Below are 15,074 nucleotides of genomic sequence, written 5' to 3' on the forward strand. Positions count from 1 at the left end.
TAGGAAACCAATTTTTTGCTCAATTAGAGAACTAACTGAGATATTTTCATCAACTTTTCAATTATTGACTTTAGGGAGCACACTGCAATTGCAATATTAAAGCCTGGTCACCACATGATCCGCTCGAACCACTGATGAAGCGCTAAAGTAGTCTGAGTGCGTGCTATAGACCTGAGTATTTCACCTCGGCCGTCCGCTGGAAAGAAAGTAATCGCAAAAAGAGCGACGGTGACGTCGATATAACCGCCCTCACTTACCGTCACAGACAAACGTAATGATTGACGATCTTTGTTTTCTTTTATAGATGGGTAGAAATCCAGCGAACCGGTAGAGATGTAGGAAGGAAGTTGCCTCAGGACAGAAGCCGCCGATATTTCGAACAGAGACTGTTCTTCTTCTGGGCTTTTGGTTTTCTTTTTGATTGAAAAGAACTCTGCGCATCACCACTACATATCAGCGCTTATCGTACCGGGGAAGGGCAAGATCTGTGTCCAGCAGGATGAAGTGACTGATACGGCAAGCGACTGCGAACACATGAAAGAACGAAAGGAAGGAAAAAGAAAAACAAATCAAAGATCGTGAAACATACCGCGATAACGGTTTGCCAACATCGCGTATGACGTTTTTCTGAGGGCGGAGGTATCGACGTCACCGTCGCTCCTTTTGTGACCACTTTCTGTTTCCAGCGGACGGCCGACGTGGAATACTTGGGTCTATAGCACGCGCTGATATTACTTTAGTGCTTCATCAATGGTTCGAGCGGATCATGTGGTGATCATGTTGACTAACACGTTGCAAACTGCTAGGTGTCAACTCTACTTCGGGTTTCGTTTTTTTTTGTTTTCTTTACATCATCTTTATCTGTGTGTGAGGCAAAGAGAGAGATCTACAACGGCGCGCTCATTCTGGAACGGATCACGGACTGGGTGGTTGCTCGGGCTGAATGTACGAAGCACATGACCGAGTTACTTCAACAGATTAGGCTTTAATATTGCAATTGCAATGTGCCCCCTAAAGTCAATAATTAAAAAGGTGATTACAATATGTGTTAATCGGTCCCCCAACTGAGGAAAAAAATAAATTCCTTGTAGCAGCTCCGCCGAGTAATCGAATGCCAAAAGTAAAAGCGCCCTAAAGAAACTCCCCTTTTTATGAAAATTTGTTGCAGGTAAAAGGAAACACCCTGTATATTTAACGTTCGAAATCACGCGGAGTAAGTGTGTAAAGTTTAACTAGCGAAAAACACAGGAACAACACTGGACGAGCTCAGGCTATCAACTGAAAAGTGTCTGAACGCAAAAAGCCAAAACCGGGTTTCGGGAGCAGAGCGAATAAAGCACTATTGTTCATGGCATGGGAGAAGAAAGAAGGTCGCCTCCCTGTTCGATAGAGGGATGGAGGGTTGTCCAGCGCAACGCCGACAAGGATACTATTAAACCTGTTTAAAACTGTTTAAACCGACATTTCGGTTGCACGACAAGGATACACAGTGCAACGAAATCGGGAACTCGTGTGGATTGAGGTCAGCATTCCTCCAAAAAAATTTGGGGACGCGCAGGTGCAGTGCGAGTGAAAGTTGCGATCGTTGAACTAGTTGAATAAGTTAGCGACAGAAAGAACGCAGATTGTTTGTCTTGTTTTCCAGGAACAAATACGAGGAGAGCCGCGTCATGTTGCATCGCTTTAACCGCCACATTGCCTGCAACCTCATGTGAGACGCCGGCAGTCTCCGTTAGTTGGAGACGTATATATTAAGCATACACAATGATTATAAGAGACACGATCGCATTACCATTACGAGCGTAATGTTTTATCGTTCGTTTGCACCTCCGTTTTATGCTTAAACCAAGAGAACATGGTGAATAGCTGTCAACAAGGAGCATGTCATGTCCGAAGCAGACGAATTTTGTGTAGCGAATGAGAGCACTTTTAACGTTTGACGTCACAGCCAATGGGGAGTGGCTTGTGGCTCGAACGCGCGAGCCTCCCTCCACGAGGGCGATTTTACAAATTGAATTGCGCTGTAACAAAACATCGTTCAGCTGAAATATTTTACGAGAATGATTTTTACACACTGTTTGACAAATTAAATACGATTTTCAGCCAATCAAATCTCCTTTCCATGGTTGGTTAGGATGAGCGCTTTCCACGTCGAGACTGGGAGGTGACACGGATTGGAATACTGTCACCGGTCCTGTCTGAGGTTTTCCCTGAGTTCTCCAAATACATTCCAGACGAATGTCTGCACAGTTCCTCCAGAAGTCGGCCCAGAACGCATACCAATCCCCCTGTCCCCCAGTCCTTCCCGCTGTCCTCTCTCAATCTGTCCACGTCTGTACGCTGCTCATAGCCACAGTTGTTTCACGGCGCTAAGACGGAATTTAAAAAAAACAGACTGGTCCTCAGTATCATAAGTATTTCTAGGGTAGCACAACAAAACTTCAGACTTTTCTGCGGCAACCCCAGAAGCCGTTGAGGGAACCCCAGATGCTCCTTAGGTAACCCCAGAAGGTCCTGCACTGTAAACGGAAAAACACCCTTATGGGTGTAAATGGCTTGTCCTATAACTCCCACCACTTTTTACACCGTATGGTCTGGAACACCCTTTTTAGAGGGTGTATTCTGTGTAATACGCCCTTTGCATGGGTGCTTTTCCTTGAAAATGCCTTGTTTTGCACCCTTTAAACACCCTTTTAGGAGGGTGTTTAACGCTTTTACACCCTTCCAAAATGGTGTATGCTCCCGCGGCAGCATGCCGAGCCATGCAGTCCTTGTATGGCAACAATCACCCTAGAGGTGGCACAGTTCCAGCCGCGGTTCCACCGCAGAACCTAAACTGGAGCGCAGCGCGTCACTGGCAACCCTCATCGTCCTAGCAACACTGTGAGTGAGCAAAAAAAAAAAAACAGTTAAAGTAAAATGAAAGTTGGATATGCGTAAGGGGATCGCAACATCGTAACGCCGTCCGTGCTCGTGAAATGAGCGGCGTTACAATACCGCCATCTTCAGACGATGCCAGTAATGAGCCCGGGCACCCTCGGTAGCCTAAATTGGTGTACCAGATTGATCATATACTGAAATACAGTTCGTTGGAGTACGTTGCTAAGCTTAGTGCGGCAACACTCGTCTGTAACGGTGACGAAAATGTGTCTTTGCGATTAACATGTACGCCTGTAACGAGTCAAGATATCAGCGAGCTTCCTGACATCCCTCCCTGTCAAATATTGTGTTTTCAACTCAAGCTATTGTTTATAATGTGATTACCTAATCAGCGGAGCTGTCAAGCCAATGTAATTTTTCTCTCACGAATGAAAACACCATTTTCAACACCAGTGTAGAAAGGGTGTATGTAACGTAAACACCTTTTTCGACACCAGTGTTACTTGAAGGGTGTAAAGACAGGTGTAAACGCATAAAAACACCATTTTTGATACAGCACTTGGTGTAATAAAGAGTGTATTTTCTCATACACCTTGTTAGCACCCTTTTTGCGGCCTTTGGTTAACTTTGTGAAATTAAAATGGTGTATTTGCTAAAAAACACCTTTTTTTACCCAGAAATGTGTTTTTGAATTTACTGTGTGGGGTTACCTCACCCCAAGCAGCGGGGTTAAGACAGAAGAATATTTTGGGTTAACCCCAGGAGATATTTTGTCGATGGGGTTGTATTAAATTGAATTGAATGACTAGTCTGTATGAAGCGGGGATACTAATCTCGGGTTTAAACTCAGTAGTTTAGTCAGAACTAATCCTCGCACTTCGGCACTCATGATGACAGTTGTCTCATGGTCAACGGATTGTCATCTCTGAACATCTATGATACGTTTGAGAACATCATGTATTTTCAGATGACGGATGAACAGGATAAGAATCACCTTAAGCAACGACAGGATAAAAGCTTCGATGCAACAGACATATCTTCATTGACTTTACTCCAGGATGCGGTTGACGAATACCACGGCGGCAAAGAGGCCGATATGGTGTTTGTGCTCACAAGGTAGGTGTATTCCCTCATCATATCAGCTAGTAAAGTAACTTTTACCGGCACTAAAAAAAACGTGAAAAACAAGCGACCTGGGGCATAGATCCGTAACTAAATATTCAAGACTAGGGACGACGGAAAAAACGCAATGCCATAATATGCGTAAAACAAAAACATCTGAATGCATAAAAAGGTAATAAACAAGCAAGATGCCTCTGCATCAGCATGGAGATCGCCCGAACTAGATGGGCGCAGAGCGTTAGGATAAATAGATGTGCTCTCAAATATACTCGTGTATCGTTTGTCCGGAAAAAATATGAAAACCAGAAAGATCACCAGCATCGCCAAATAATCCCATGACATGTTATCACTAAAGAAGGCTGTAGTCTTCGCAGTGGTCGCAAACACAATATAAACTTACCTTTTGGAATTCTGGTTTAAGAGGTAAATTTTTGCAAAAATGTGCCTTTTATACTGTACTGCACTCGCCCTATATTGTCCGTTAAGCTCTTCGGCCCAGCATAATGGCGTGGGGCTCTTATAAGGTACATTATAAGGTTCACTGTGTGGAAGGTACAGCCGATAGACTGTTCGGTGTATAAGCGTTACACTCGGTATGAGGTACGCGAAGCATTGGGTACAGCGTATGAGGGTTACATGTGGTATGATGTACGCCAAGCATCAGGTACAGTGTTTACCAATTGCATTCTCTATCCGGTACGCTCTACATAAGGTAACGTACTTGAAGGGTACTAGCAGGAGAGGTACATACTTTGACCGGTAGACTGTCCGGGGCATTTAATGGAACACATGAGACACACAGATGTAGTGGAGGGAGTTTTATTGCACTACCGAACTTTCCATTTGTGCAGTAGCTCAGTGAGTCTTGGCCGTTTCTATGCCTTTCACAAAAGTTCTTGTCGCCTATGGCATATAACTGTAGAAGACCTAGGAACAGGTCGAATGAAGCGGGTCACGTCAAATTCGTCACGTAATACACAGTTGCACAGCAAAGCCGAGTCATTTCGAGTGTGTCCCTCTGTTCCATCGACGGTCAGTCCTTGTGGTTGCACCAGATGAACCACTCGTCCCAGAAAAAGACCCTTGGCTCAGGGGAGACAACTCCGCCTCATGCACTCCGTGCTGAAAAATGCAGAACAGGCGGAACATTAGTTAAAAACTTGTTTCAACAATAGGTAGTAAGCACATTCAACAAAGTATTACGCAGACACAACTTTTTATTCGTGCAGCCTGTCAACTCATGCAAACAGAACGACGTTTGCGCCAGATAAACTGAACAGCAACATAATGAATAATGAATGGGGTATAATTGAAAATTAACAAGGCATATATCAGTCTTGCGATACGTACCTACAGTTGACGCAGACATGCATTGTTGAGCATGGGTAAACTTACTGCAACGATTTTGTCGGTGATGTGAAGCGAAAAACCTGGAGCGCAGTGCAACAGTTACTTCACACAGGACTAGAAAGATTGGTATGGACTCACTTGATACACAACAATTCATAATACACAAAATAAATCAGGTCGCTCTTCATATTTCACATATTAGTGCTTAAACAAGCAACGGGCAATAGCGATCAATTTGATGCCATTATACATAAAGTGTGTCCCAGCTAAATGCGAATAGAGTTTTTTTAAATATATGTCACTTTTTTCGAGGTGAAGTCATTTGCAATATAGCATATGCTGAAGGGCAGTCCTTAAGAGCGCACCAGTAAGCTCTTAAGGCAATGTCCTAATTAACTTTCAATAATTAACTTTTTAATTATAAATGCTACGAAGTTGTCCCAATAAGAACAGCTGGTCCCTTCGGTCACCTGATACCGTAGCCGTTTTCAGAACAAAAATTATTTCAATAGATCGCCCGCAAAAGATACGTGAAGGAACACCATTTTTCTTTATTTTGTTCCTTGCGCATCGCCAGAGACGCGTCTTTCCTTCACTCCCAATGTGAGAGGGTGAAGGAGCACAGTTCCCCCTCATGCGTCGAAGATGAGCTCTAACTTGCGGAAGCAAAACAAAAACAAATGGATCGGGTAATGCTATCGGAACTGCGTTTATCTTGGGTTGCATTTTCTTTTAATCTTTTGCTAGGACGCAATAGGCGATAGTGTGCTCTTTCGCCCTCTCACATCGGGGGTGAAGGAAAGACGCGTCTCTGGAGATGCGCAGTGAACAAAATATAGAAAAAATGGTGTACCTTCACGAATCTTTTGGGGACGATCTATCGAACGGATTTTTGTTCTGAAAACTGCTACGGTATCAAGTGACTGAAGGGACCAGATGTTCTCATTGGGACAACTTCGTAGCTTTTATATTAACTATCGAAAGTTAATTAGGACATTGCCATAGGAGTTTACTGGTGCCCTCTTAAGAAGTGCCCTTCAGCATATGCTATATTGCAAAGGACTCCATCTCGGAAAAGGTGACATATATATTTTTAAAAAATCTGTTCGCATTTAGCTGGGCACCCTGTATAGTAGATTAATTCCTGGGTTCGTCGTGCGGACTCGACGCATCAGTTGGACCGTCAGCGGCTACTTCACTTTCACGTGTTGAATATGGCAGCGGCTGGGAGGGTATTTTGTGAGTGCATTAGGCCCACACCTGAAAATGACAAAATTAAAGCGACAAATGCGTGAATTTTGTCATGTGCTGTAACATACGGTCCTGGTATTATTATACTTGTAGAGTGTTGTCCTTAATAGTTCCTTAGCGACTGCCTTATCGTCGGTGTACTAGGTTGACGTATGAGAGCTCCCTGGAAAGAAGACAGCGCAGATAACCTTTTTAAATTAAAGCTATACAGTATAAAACAGGCAGCGATACTGATCTTGTACGCGCAAAAACAATTCATGTGACACTATTCCGCAGCAAACTCGATTATATTAGTTCCAGGCGGGGTGCGCCATGTTCCATTGGTACCATTGGTTCCTGACTGCACGTTGTTTGAGATCCTCCACTGTATGGACTGGCCGCATCGAGCAATTGGGAAAATTATAAATTTTCTTTCTTCCTCAAAGTTATTTGCGAAAAAAGACAATCTAACGATCCGCAAACCGATCATGCAAAAGGAAATGTTTACTGTCAACAAGGCTAGGGGTTAAGAAGAAAAGCGGAAGGGTATCGATTTTCTAGGGTGCTAGTGGTTACTCGAAATATGATGACTAAAATATCCAGGGTCACTGTATACATTGGATGAAACCCGTTTCGTCAGCATCAGCCAAGCTCAAACACAATGAGAGCGGAACAAAGGAACCCCCTGTACCTTAAACTGCCAGAACGAGTACATGATTCTTTAAGAGGTCCCCTTCATACGGTTTGCTCCTACTGTACCTCGTAAAACGACTACGTACTTATAAAATACCGTGTACCTTCCATATAAGAAGTCGGCTGTTAAAACCGGTACCTCATAAAACGGTAGGGGAAACTGGCGTGTGTACTGCATATTCATCGGGTGCAGCTCTACATAAAGTATGTTAAAATTGTTCGTCCTTGTCCCTGTGCGTTCTCAATCATGTGCATGTTAAAAGGCACAGACTTTAGAGTGCACATGCTTACGCGTACTCCCGGCATATTGTAAGAATATCTTATTTAATTTATTTCAGATATTGTTAGTGACTAACTGGACCAAAACAAAAAAATGATAGAGGCAACATATCAAATCGGCACTATCATGGACAGAACACAATCACACATCCCACGCATAACACAATTGCACACATTAAATTTGTTATTTAGAGTACATGGTACGATGGTTTCAAGAAAGAAACTATCTATAAAGAGACACTAACCTAACCTCAACTTTCACTATGCATTATGGGTCGCTTGAAGCATTCAGGATCGAAGTAATATATTAATCAGTGACGACATGTAGGGTACTACTATTCCGAATTCAAGAATAACGAATGAGTCAGGTTGCACTCCTTAAATCTTATGAAAATAAGATTCATCATTCTGTATACGCCCACTATTATTTTTGTACCTCCTGAGAACATTCTATGTACTCTTCCTTGCTGCATAACAAGTATGCGCACACTCAGTGCATCACATGATAGGCTTTCTCCATACTTCTCGTTGTGAACAGCATGCAGGCTTTCCACGTGCTGTATGTATATTTTCTGTGCGTTACATGCGTTATTGTGACGGGGCTCGTTATTTTATTCCCCACATTCCCACCAGCAATGGGGTAGAGTATCGCCTGTGGCGATGAACCTCCCCACTCTCTCAAAGCCAAAATAAAGTTGTTGTTGTTGAATGGATGTGACACTACTCCTTCCTTGACTACACTGTGGCTGTGCTCGTAGAACAGGTCCACCTAAACATTTGATCATAATGTGGATATGCACACAGCTTGTACAATGGCGTCACAACGACGTTGCAAGGGGATGTGGGGGGAGTCCCGGTGATGCTGTGAGTCGCAAAGAACGCCGCTGCTTCCTCTTGTACGACGATGAAGACATCGGCTAAGCCTCAACATGGAAATACTTGTGAATTTGTTATTTGTTGAAATGCGCTTATATACACCGTACATATGGTACCGGAGTGTACAAGGCGGAGAAAATCGAGGTATTTCTGCAGCCATGGGTACCAAGATCGGTAATAGACATGGTGGTTAATTTTCGACTAACGCATCATCGGCCGCACTACACCTACACACATTGTGTAGCTCAACGTGCACCAATTTCGTGCACAAAGAACGCACTGCATTGTTTGCTTGTTTATTGAAGGCAAGCATCTGTGTTCCCGCAAAAGGAGGAACAAACCCCCGAAGCTCAGGCTCATAGCACACAAGGGTGATTCCACGTGAGATCAGGCAGGTTGGTCCCGACGACCTCCCGGATTTTTTTATACGCAATATATGTTCAAGCCTAGCTTATAGAAAGCATTCCAGGACAAAAATAAATTGAAAATTATTTGGGGATTTTGCGTAAAAACTAATTGCGTGAAACGGCAATTTTGCGCAGTGGTATTTTCATCAACTTGTGGACATTGTATCTCTGGGGCCATGAGGCGCAGGGGGAAAATATTTTTGTCACAGATTATACAGGTTGTCGTTAGTTGGCCGCGTACTATCTACGGTCGCCGCTGTCAAAGTCACTCAATCTGCAGATTTTCCTGCTTTTTAGACGCCTCAGTGCTCGTCTCTATGTTCCCGATACACAGTGAATGTGGTATCATAATGTTCGTCATTACAACCTCTTTCTACTCGTATCAAGAATGTAACAGGTTGTTCCACGCAAAGCTCTCAGGGCCGAATTGCTTAACCATGCGAAACTGTCAACTTTGGACGTCCGTTTCAGGTATCCGCCCACTCAGTACGTTTTTCATACTAGTTACAGACATTGTTCCACGTGTCCCGAAAAAAAACATCAAATTTTTTGGTGGATCAGAGAAGGACAAAGCACAGCCAGCTACCTTAGAATCACCCCTACCTCACCAGTTGTATGCCCATATAGGGACAGCGCATGCAGATGTGGCTTATCGCTTTGTAGCATGGGGCCATCTTTTCGAATTCACTGCAGGGTCTCTTTATATGGTCGAGTATAACATGATAGGGCTTGCACATGCTTATACAGGGTGTTCCAGAAAACATGTCATTGAATTATAATAAAAAAAACTACGCCACCTAGGATCATGCGGTCAACAGCATTTGTTCTTATTAGGTTTTTGCCGCCTCCTTATGTGAATGTCATGTACTCCAAGTAATATTTGAGGACTGAACTCGGAAATTTGCCAAGTAAAGGTCACTTTTTTACCCTACCAATATGAAGAGCGTGCCGAATTCACTCAAATTCATGATAACTCACAATGATATTCACGAGCTATCCCATTGGAAAAAATAGCCCAATATCATGCTTTTCGGAGCACCGCACCATAGCGCGCGATGACTTTTTGAGCGCAACCGCTCTCTGTGCGACGAAAGGAGGTTCCGAAGCCAGCCCACACAGTGATAGTAGAAAAAGTAACAGTTCCTAAAATTGGGAGAGGGAAAGTATTATGCCAGCGAAAGTCGGACGTGATAAGCCGTGCCTGTTTTATCTCTTTCTGTGATGCCGGGGAGGGCTGGGTTTCCCCCCTCCTTTCATCGGACTGACAAAGATTGCGCTGAAAAAATCATCGTGCGCTATTCTGTGCGACCTCCGTAGAGCATGATGTTCGGCTATTTTTTCCGATGGGATAGCTCCTGAATATCCCTGTCAATTATCATTAATTTGAGTAAATTAGACACGCTCTTCACATTGGTGGGGTAAAAACGTGACCTTTACTAAGCAAATTTCCGACTTAAGCTCGCAAAAGTATACATAATTAAACTTACGTTACACGACATTCACATGAGGAGGTGGCAAAAACCCAGTAAGAACAAATGTCATTGACCGCATGACTCTAGGTGGTGTAGTTTTTTTTATTATAATTGAATGACACGTTTTCTGGGACACCCTGTAGAGTTGTTGCACAGGGCAAGGTAAACAGTTTGCAGAACAATTTATTGAGCTCGAAACACACCTGGTAGGTAAACGAAAATGCAGACGATGCCTAACACTGACGTGCGTGGAAAAGCAGGTACTTAAGGGCGCATCACTACCTTCTCGCACACACTATCGGCCGTCCTGGCGACCAAGATTTCACAGTTACCGTCCTTGTTTCGTCTGGATTACCACACATGTGACGACTGTATCCCTAGAACGGCGCGGACAGTTGTCCATTTATTTCCTTCTGTCACCTGGAGTTTTCAGTGAATTTCATTCGAAAAATATTCGTAATTCTTAATGTCCACGACATAGAGAATCCGCATTACGTAACCTGTCATCACAAGAGAGTTCTTCCTTCGAGTGTCATAGTGAGCGAGCTAAGCTTGCGTATTGTGAAATTACACTTTCTACAACTCAGTCCGTAAATTGCAGCACCCGTTCAAATTTTAATTAAACACTTACTGATATGTGGTACTCTCCACTGCTCGTGGATGTGATCCGATAAATTTTAGCAATTAATGCGCAATCAAATATCTTGTATAGAATGTGTGACTATATGGACAGCTTTCTAATCTATGCTGCCCCAAACTCATGTGCGTCGACAAGGACCGTACCGTCACCTTCCCATAGAACAAATATACGAGAGCGAAATCTTGGAACTCGTGTCCCTGAGCCCCATCGCTTCCTCCATGCTGAGAAGCATTTGCGCTTCGGACGACAACTACTTCTTACGCAAGCCCGGCTATTCAATCATCAATGCGGAAGAGTGAAGAAAGCGCGGGCAGCACTGGGTGCTCTACCTGAAAAGCTACGACGGGTGTGCCATGTTTTTTGACAGCTACGGACTTCCCCCCATCGAAGCAAACCTTTGAAGGACTTTTATAGTGGATGAGTATGACGAAAAGTGTATTCAATCGCATTTTTCGCCTTACTGCGGGCTTTTTTGTATCTACGTAGCCAGGCGCATGTCGAGACGCTACAGCTTGAAAAATTGTGTATCCATGTTTTCCTGTAACCTCGAAGAGAACGACGAAACAATAAAACGTCTCCTCTCGAGCGAACTCGTTTCGTAAAATAGTTTATTTTTTCACAACATACACAAGACGCTTTCGAGACGATCTTCCAACGTGCTGACCCGACGCTCGTCGCCTGTGACCGTGACGTCGAGGGATGTGTGGAGAAGCCAGTAGCGACGGACGATAGGTTGGTTGAAACCCGCGTTGATGAGACAAGGGTCGACTGCCTCTTCTCGTCGATACTTTTCCAACAGCTCGAGCTTGTAATCTACGAAACGCTTCATTTTCTTTGCAATCTTCCCACTGACGGTGAACAGACGAAAGGGTATCGCCGAGAAGAGAGCCCAAATACGGACGAAGGCTCGAGTCTAACCAATGGCTGGCGTTTCTCGACCAGAGTCCACCGCAACGACAGGTGGTCAGCTGATCGCCGATCCGCAAAAGGAAGCTCTTCGGAGGAGGCTTGAAGGTTAGGACCAGGGGTAGATCTCCCGTCAGTAGCCATTCGTAATCTGCACGAGAGGTGCGTGAGAAACACGTGTTTTTATCTCAAACACACACGTACAATCTTCTTCAGTCACAGAGTGACACTGATGGTCCATCTCCTCCATCCTCCTTCAATAGTTAGAAACGGGCGAATCAATCGGTACGTCCAATGCTTTTGCTCCGAAAAAAATTTGACCGGTTATAGAACGTATTAAAAATAACGAGGAAGCGTACCTTTAGACTACAATCCACCGCAGTTGGTGTAGAAGAAGCGGGCGCTGCCGATCTCCCGAAATATGTGAGGCGGGAAAAAACGACTTCACGTGCAGCAAAAGTGTTGTAAACTGGAAACGAAACTCTTCAAGCATTTCGACGATGACGTCATGGGTATTACTTACGAGAATCTACCAAGCTAAGCATCATGGCACCAGCATGACGATCAAACGTCCGCTTCGGTATTTATAGTAAAGCTTTTCCTCTCACTCTCTATAACGTCCTTGAACGTGTTTGGACATGTTTGGACGTGTTTGAACATGTTTGGACGTGTTTAGACACGAACCCTGCGATGAGAAAAACGTCACGCAGCACGAATTACACTAGTGGTTAATGTATCGCGACCAGTGCGGGAGGTTCCTGGGTTCGAATCCCACTCTGGGCCTTCTTGTCGCCATATAGAAGTCGGCCCAGAGTGTTAGCTAGACACTAGCGTAATGTTTTATTCAACGTTGATGGTATCATCGTCATATGCGACATCGCAAAGAAAAAAGGCGCGAAAGACGGAAGGCGGGGTTGGCAAACTACAGACGCCACCGTCACAATCTGAGGAGGAGGAGAGTGGTGTAGCGACTATAAAAGGTGCGCTGGTTCTATGGCGATTGATCGAAAGCCCACGAGAGGCATCCATCCACGACGCGAGCCGTTTCGTGGAGCAAAATGTATGTTGACCGTCTCTGCTCTGAGAGTGTATTCTATGTATGACATTGTTTTTCAGGAACCAATAGCCGCTGTCACCGCATGTCACTAAACACACAGGGACTCATCCCATCCTCTCTCATCCTCAATCTCAAGCGTTCCTCAACTGAAGGGAAAAGTGAGCATTGTTTTGTGAGGGGAAATCTCTTACTGATTTGTTTGACCGCAGTGCCACATTGACTCGTATGTCAGTACGACCCCATCGATGGCCGTAGAAAGAGAGCACGAAGCTAGAATAGAGAATCTCAGTAATAGCCCAGTCGTCCTTTCAGATGACGACGACGACAGAGTTAGCAGTCCGGCTTTCGTAATAAGTGAAACGGACGACGACAAACCCTTAGATGGACACGACAATGCAGACGAGCTGCTCATGTGGGAACGGAATCAGTCCCACCTCTATCTGGTTGGGATAGGGATAAATCACCAGATGCAAGCCCAGAATTTCGAAGCGATGAGGACCCCGTCGAGGGTCGTAGAATCGTTGAATTGAGAGAACACGTCGTAGAAAATCATCCCTCCGTCACGGAGAGGCGATTCCTTCCTTTCTTTGTCACAGATGAGGCATTCGACGGTACGTATACTAGTACACACTTCTCTGTTCCCCGAACGACGACAACGTCGACGATTTGCGACTCTATCTACCGAGCATAGCTCCAGTAATCACGCGCGTCCTCGAAGCTTATTCCATGTCTTTCAAATTTTGTCTGTGCTCGAAAGCGCTCATGATTAAGGACGGAGCCGACGAGTTGACTTCTCATCTTCTCCACGTCAACTTTCACTTGAGAGTGGTTCATAACCGCAAATAAATCGAAGGCGCGATAAATGCTGCCATCACAGAGTCCTCGCAACACGTAGAAAACTATGCGAGAGAAGGGTCTGGTTTCACCTCCAAGGACGTCCAGTGTATCGACTTAAAACTCATGCGTTTGAAACCGAAGGGGATTGGGTGCACGATCGAGCTTCCAGAAATGCCTCTCACAAACGTCAAACTCCCACCGAATCACGAAAACGAGTGTTTCAAGTATTAGTAATGTCACACCAACTACCCCAACTTTGCACTTTGGTTTCAAGTATAGCGTGCTGGCACTCTTAGTGTCGTTTCACACGATGCATCTTTCTTGCATGCAACGGTTTCATGCAACTCAAGTTGCTCGCAACCTCGTGCATTCACACTACGAAACTGAAGGGCACAAAACCCCCGGATGCAGCCTCATAAGATGCACAAAGGAGGGCGCGCTGACAGCGAGTTAACCAATCAGCCGTGTCTTTGGGCGTCCCTAGTTGCCGTAGCAACCGCGAAAGCGGCGGCAAACTTGAAGAATGGCGTTCCAACAGCGGAGGAAACGCGCGGCGGCTGCACTGATAATTTTGTTGCTTGCTGAAGACGTCCCTCCAGCAAAAAAACGTAGTGTGTGGGTAAAAGATTACATTGATAAGCGAAAGCAAGCTGGTGCGCATCATGCACTGCTTAATGACCTCCTCACGGACACCACCGCCCACCGACGCTACTTGCGCATGACACCTGACGTTTTTGCGGAACTGGTACAAATAGTTACGGCCAAGCTGCAAAGGCAGGATACCATCATGAGGGAAGCTATTACTGTGGAGGAACAGTTGGACATAACATTACGACGCCTTGCCACAGGTTAGCGCCTTCATTTATGTAGTATCTCCATGAGCATGATGACTTGGCAATCAATCAACTTTTCACTTGTAGGTGAATCCCTGTCGTCCCTCCACTTCCAATATAGGGCTGGAGTGAGCACTGCACACAACATTGTGTATAGAACGTGTGCTGCACTTATTGAATGTCTCACTCCCAGGTATGGCCCAGTCCACAAATTATTTGTCATGGACATAATTAGAAGATACAACCCTTGTGCTTCAGATATGTCAAACTCCCGGCCTGTTCAGAAGAATGGAATGAGGTTGCGAACCGCTTCGATATGCTCTGGCAATATCCACACTGCCTGGGAGCCATGGATGGGAAGCATGTAGAGTTGTTCTGCCCACCAAACAGCGGCTCACTAACTATAAGGGGAAGCACAGCATTGTGCTATTCGCTGTGGTTGATGCTGACCTGAACGTATTTACCTATATATATACATCATGGTGTCATCCT

The 15,074-nt window shown here is 44.8% G+C and overlaps 1 protein-coding gene across 1 annotated transcript in view; it reads left to right on the forward strand.

Annotated features, from left to right (window-relative positions):
* The window catches only part of LOC135392954 (uncharacterized), a 262,911-nt gene that overhangs the window by 71,842 nt on the left and 175,995 nt on the right, over positions 1 to 15,074 (forward strand). Inside the window, exon 5 of the mRNA XM_064623587.1 lies at positions 3,848 to 3,996. Coding sequence (XP_064479657.1) covers positions 3,848 to 3,996 — 149 coding nt within the window. The remainder of the gene's footprint in view (positions 1 to 3,847; positions 3,997 to 15,074) is intronic.

Source organism: Ornithodoros turicata, chromosome 4 (genome assembly GCF_037126465.1).
Source record: "Ornithodoros turicata isolate Travis chromosome 4, ASM3712646v1, whole genome shotgun sequence".
In the NCBI taxonomy this organism is placed as follows: Eukaryota; Metazoa; Arthropoda; class Arachnida; order Ixodida; family Argasidae; genus Ornithodoros; species Ornithodoros turicata.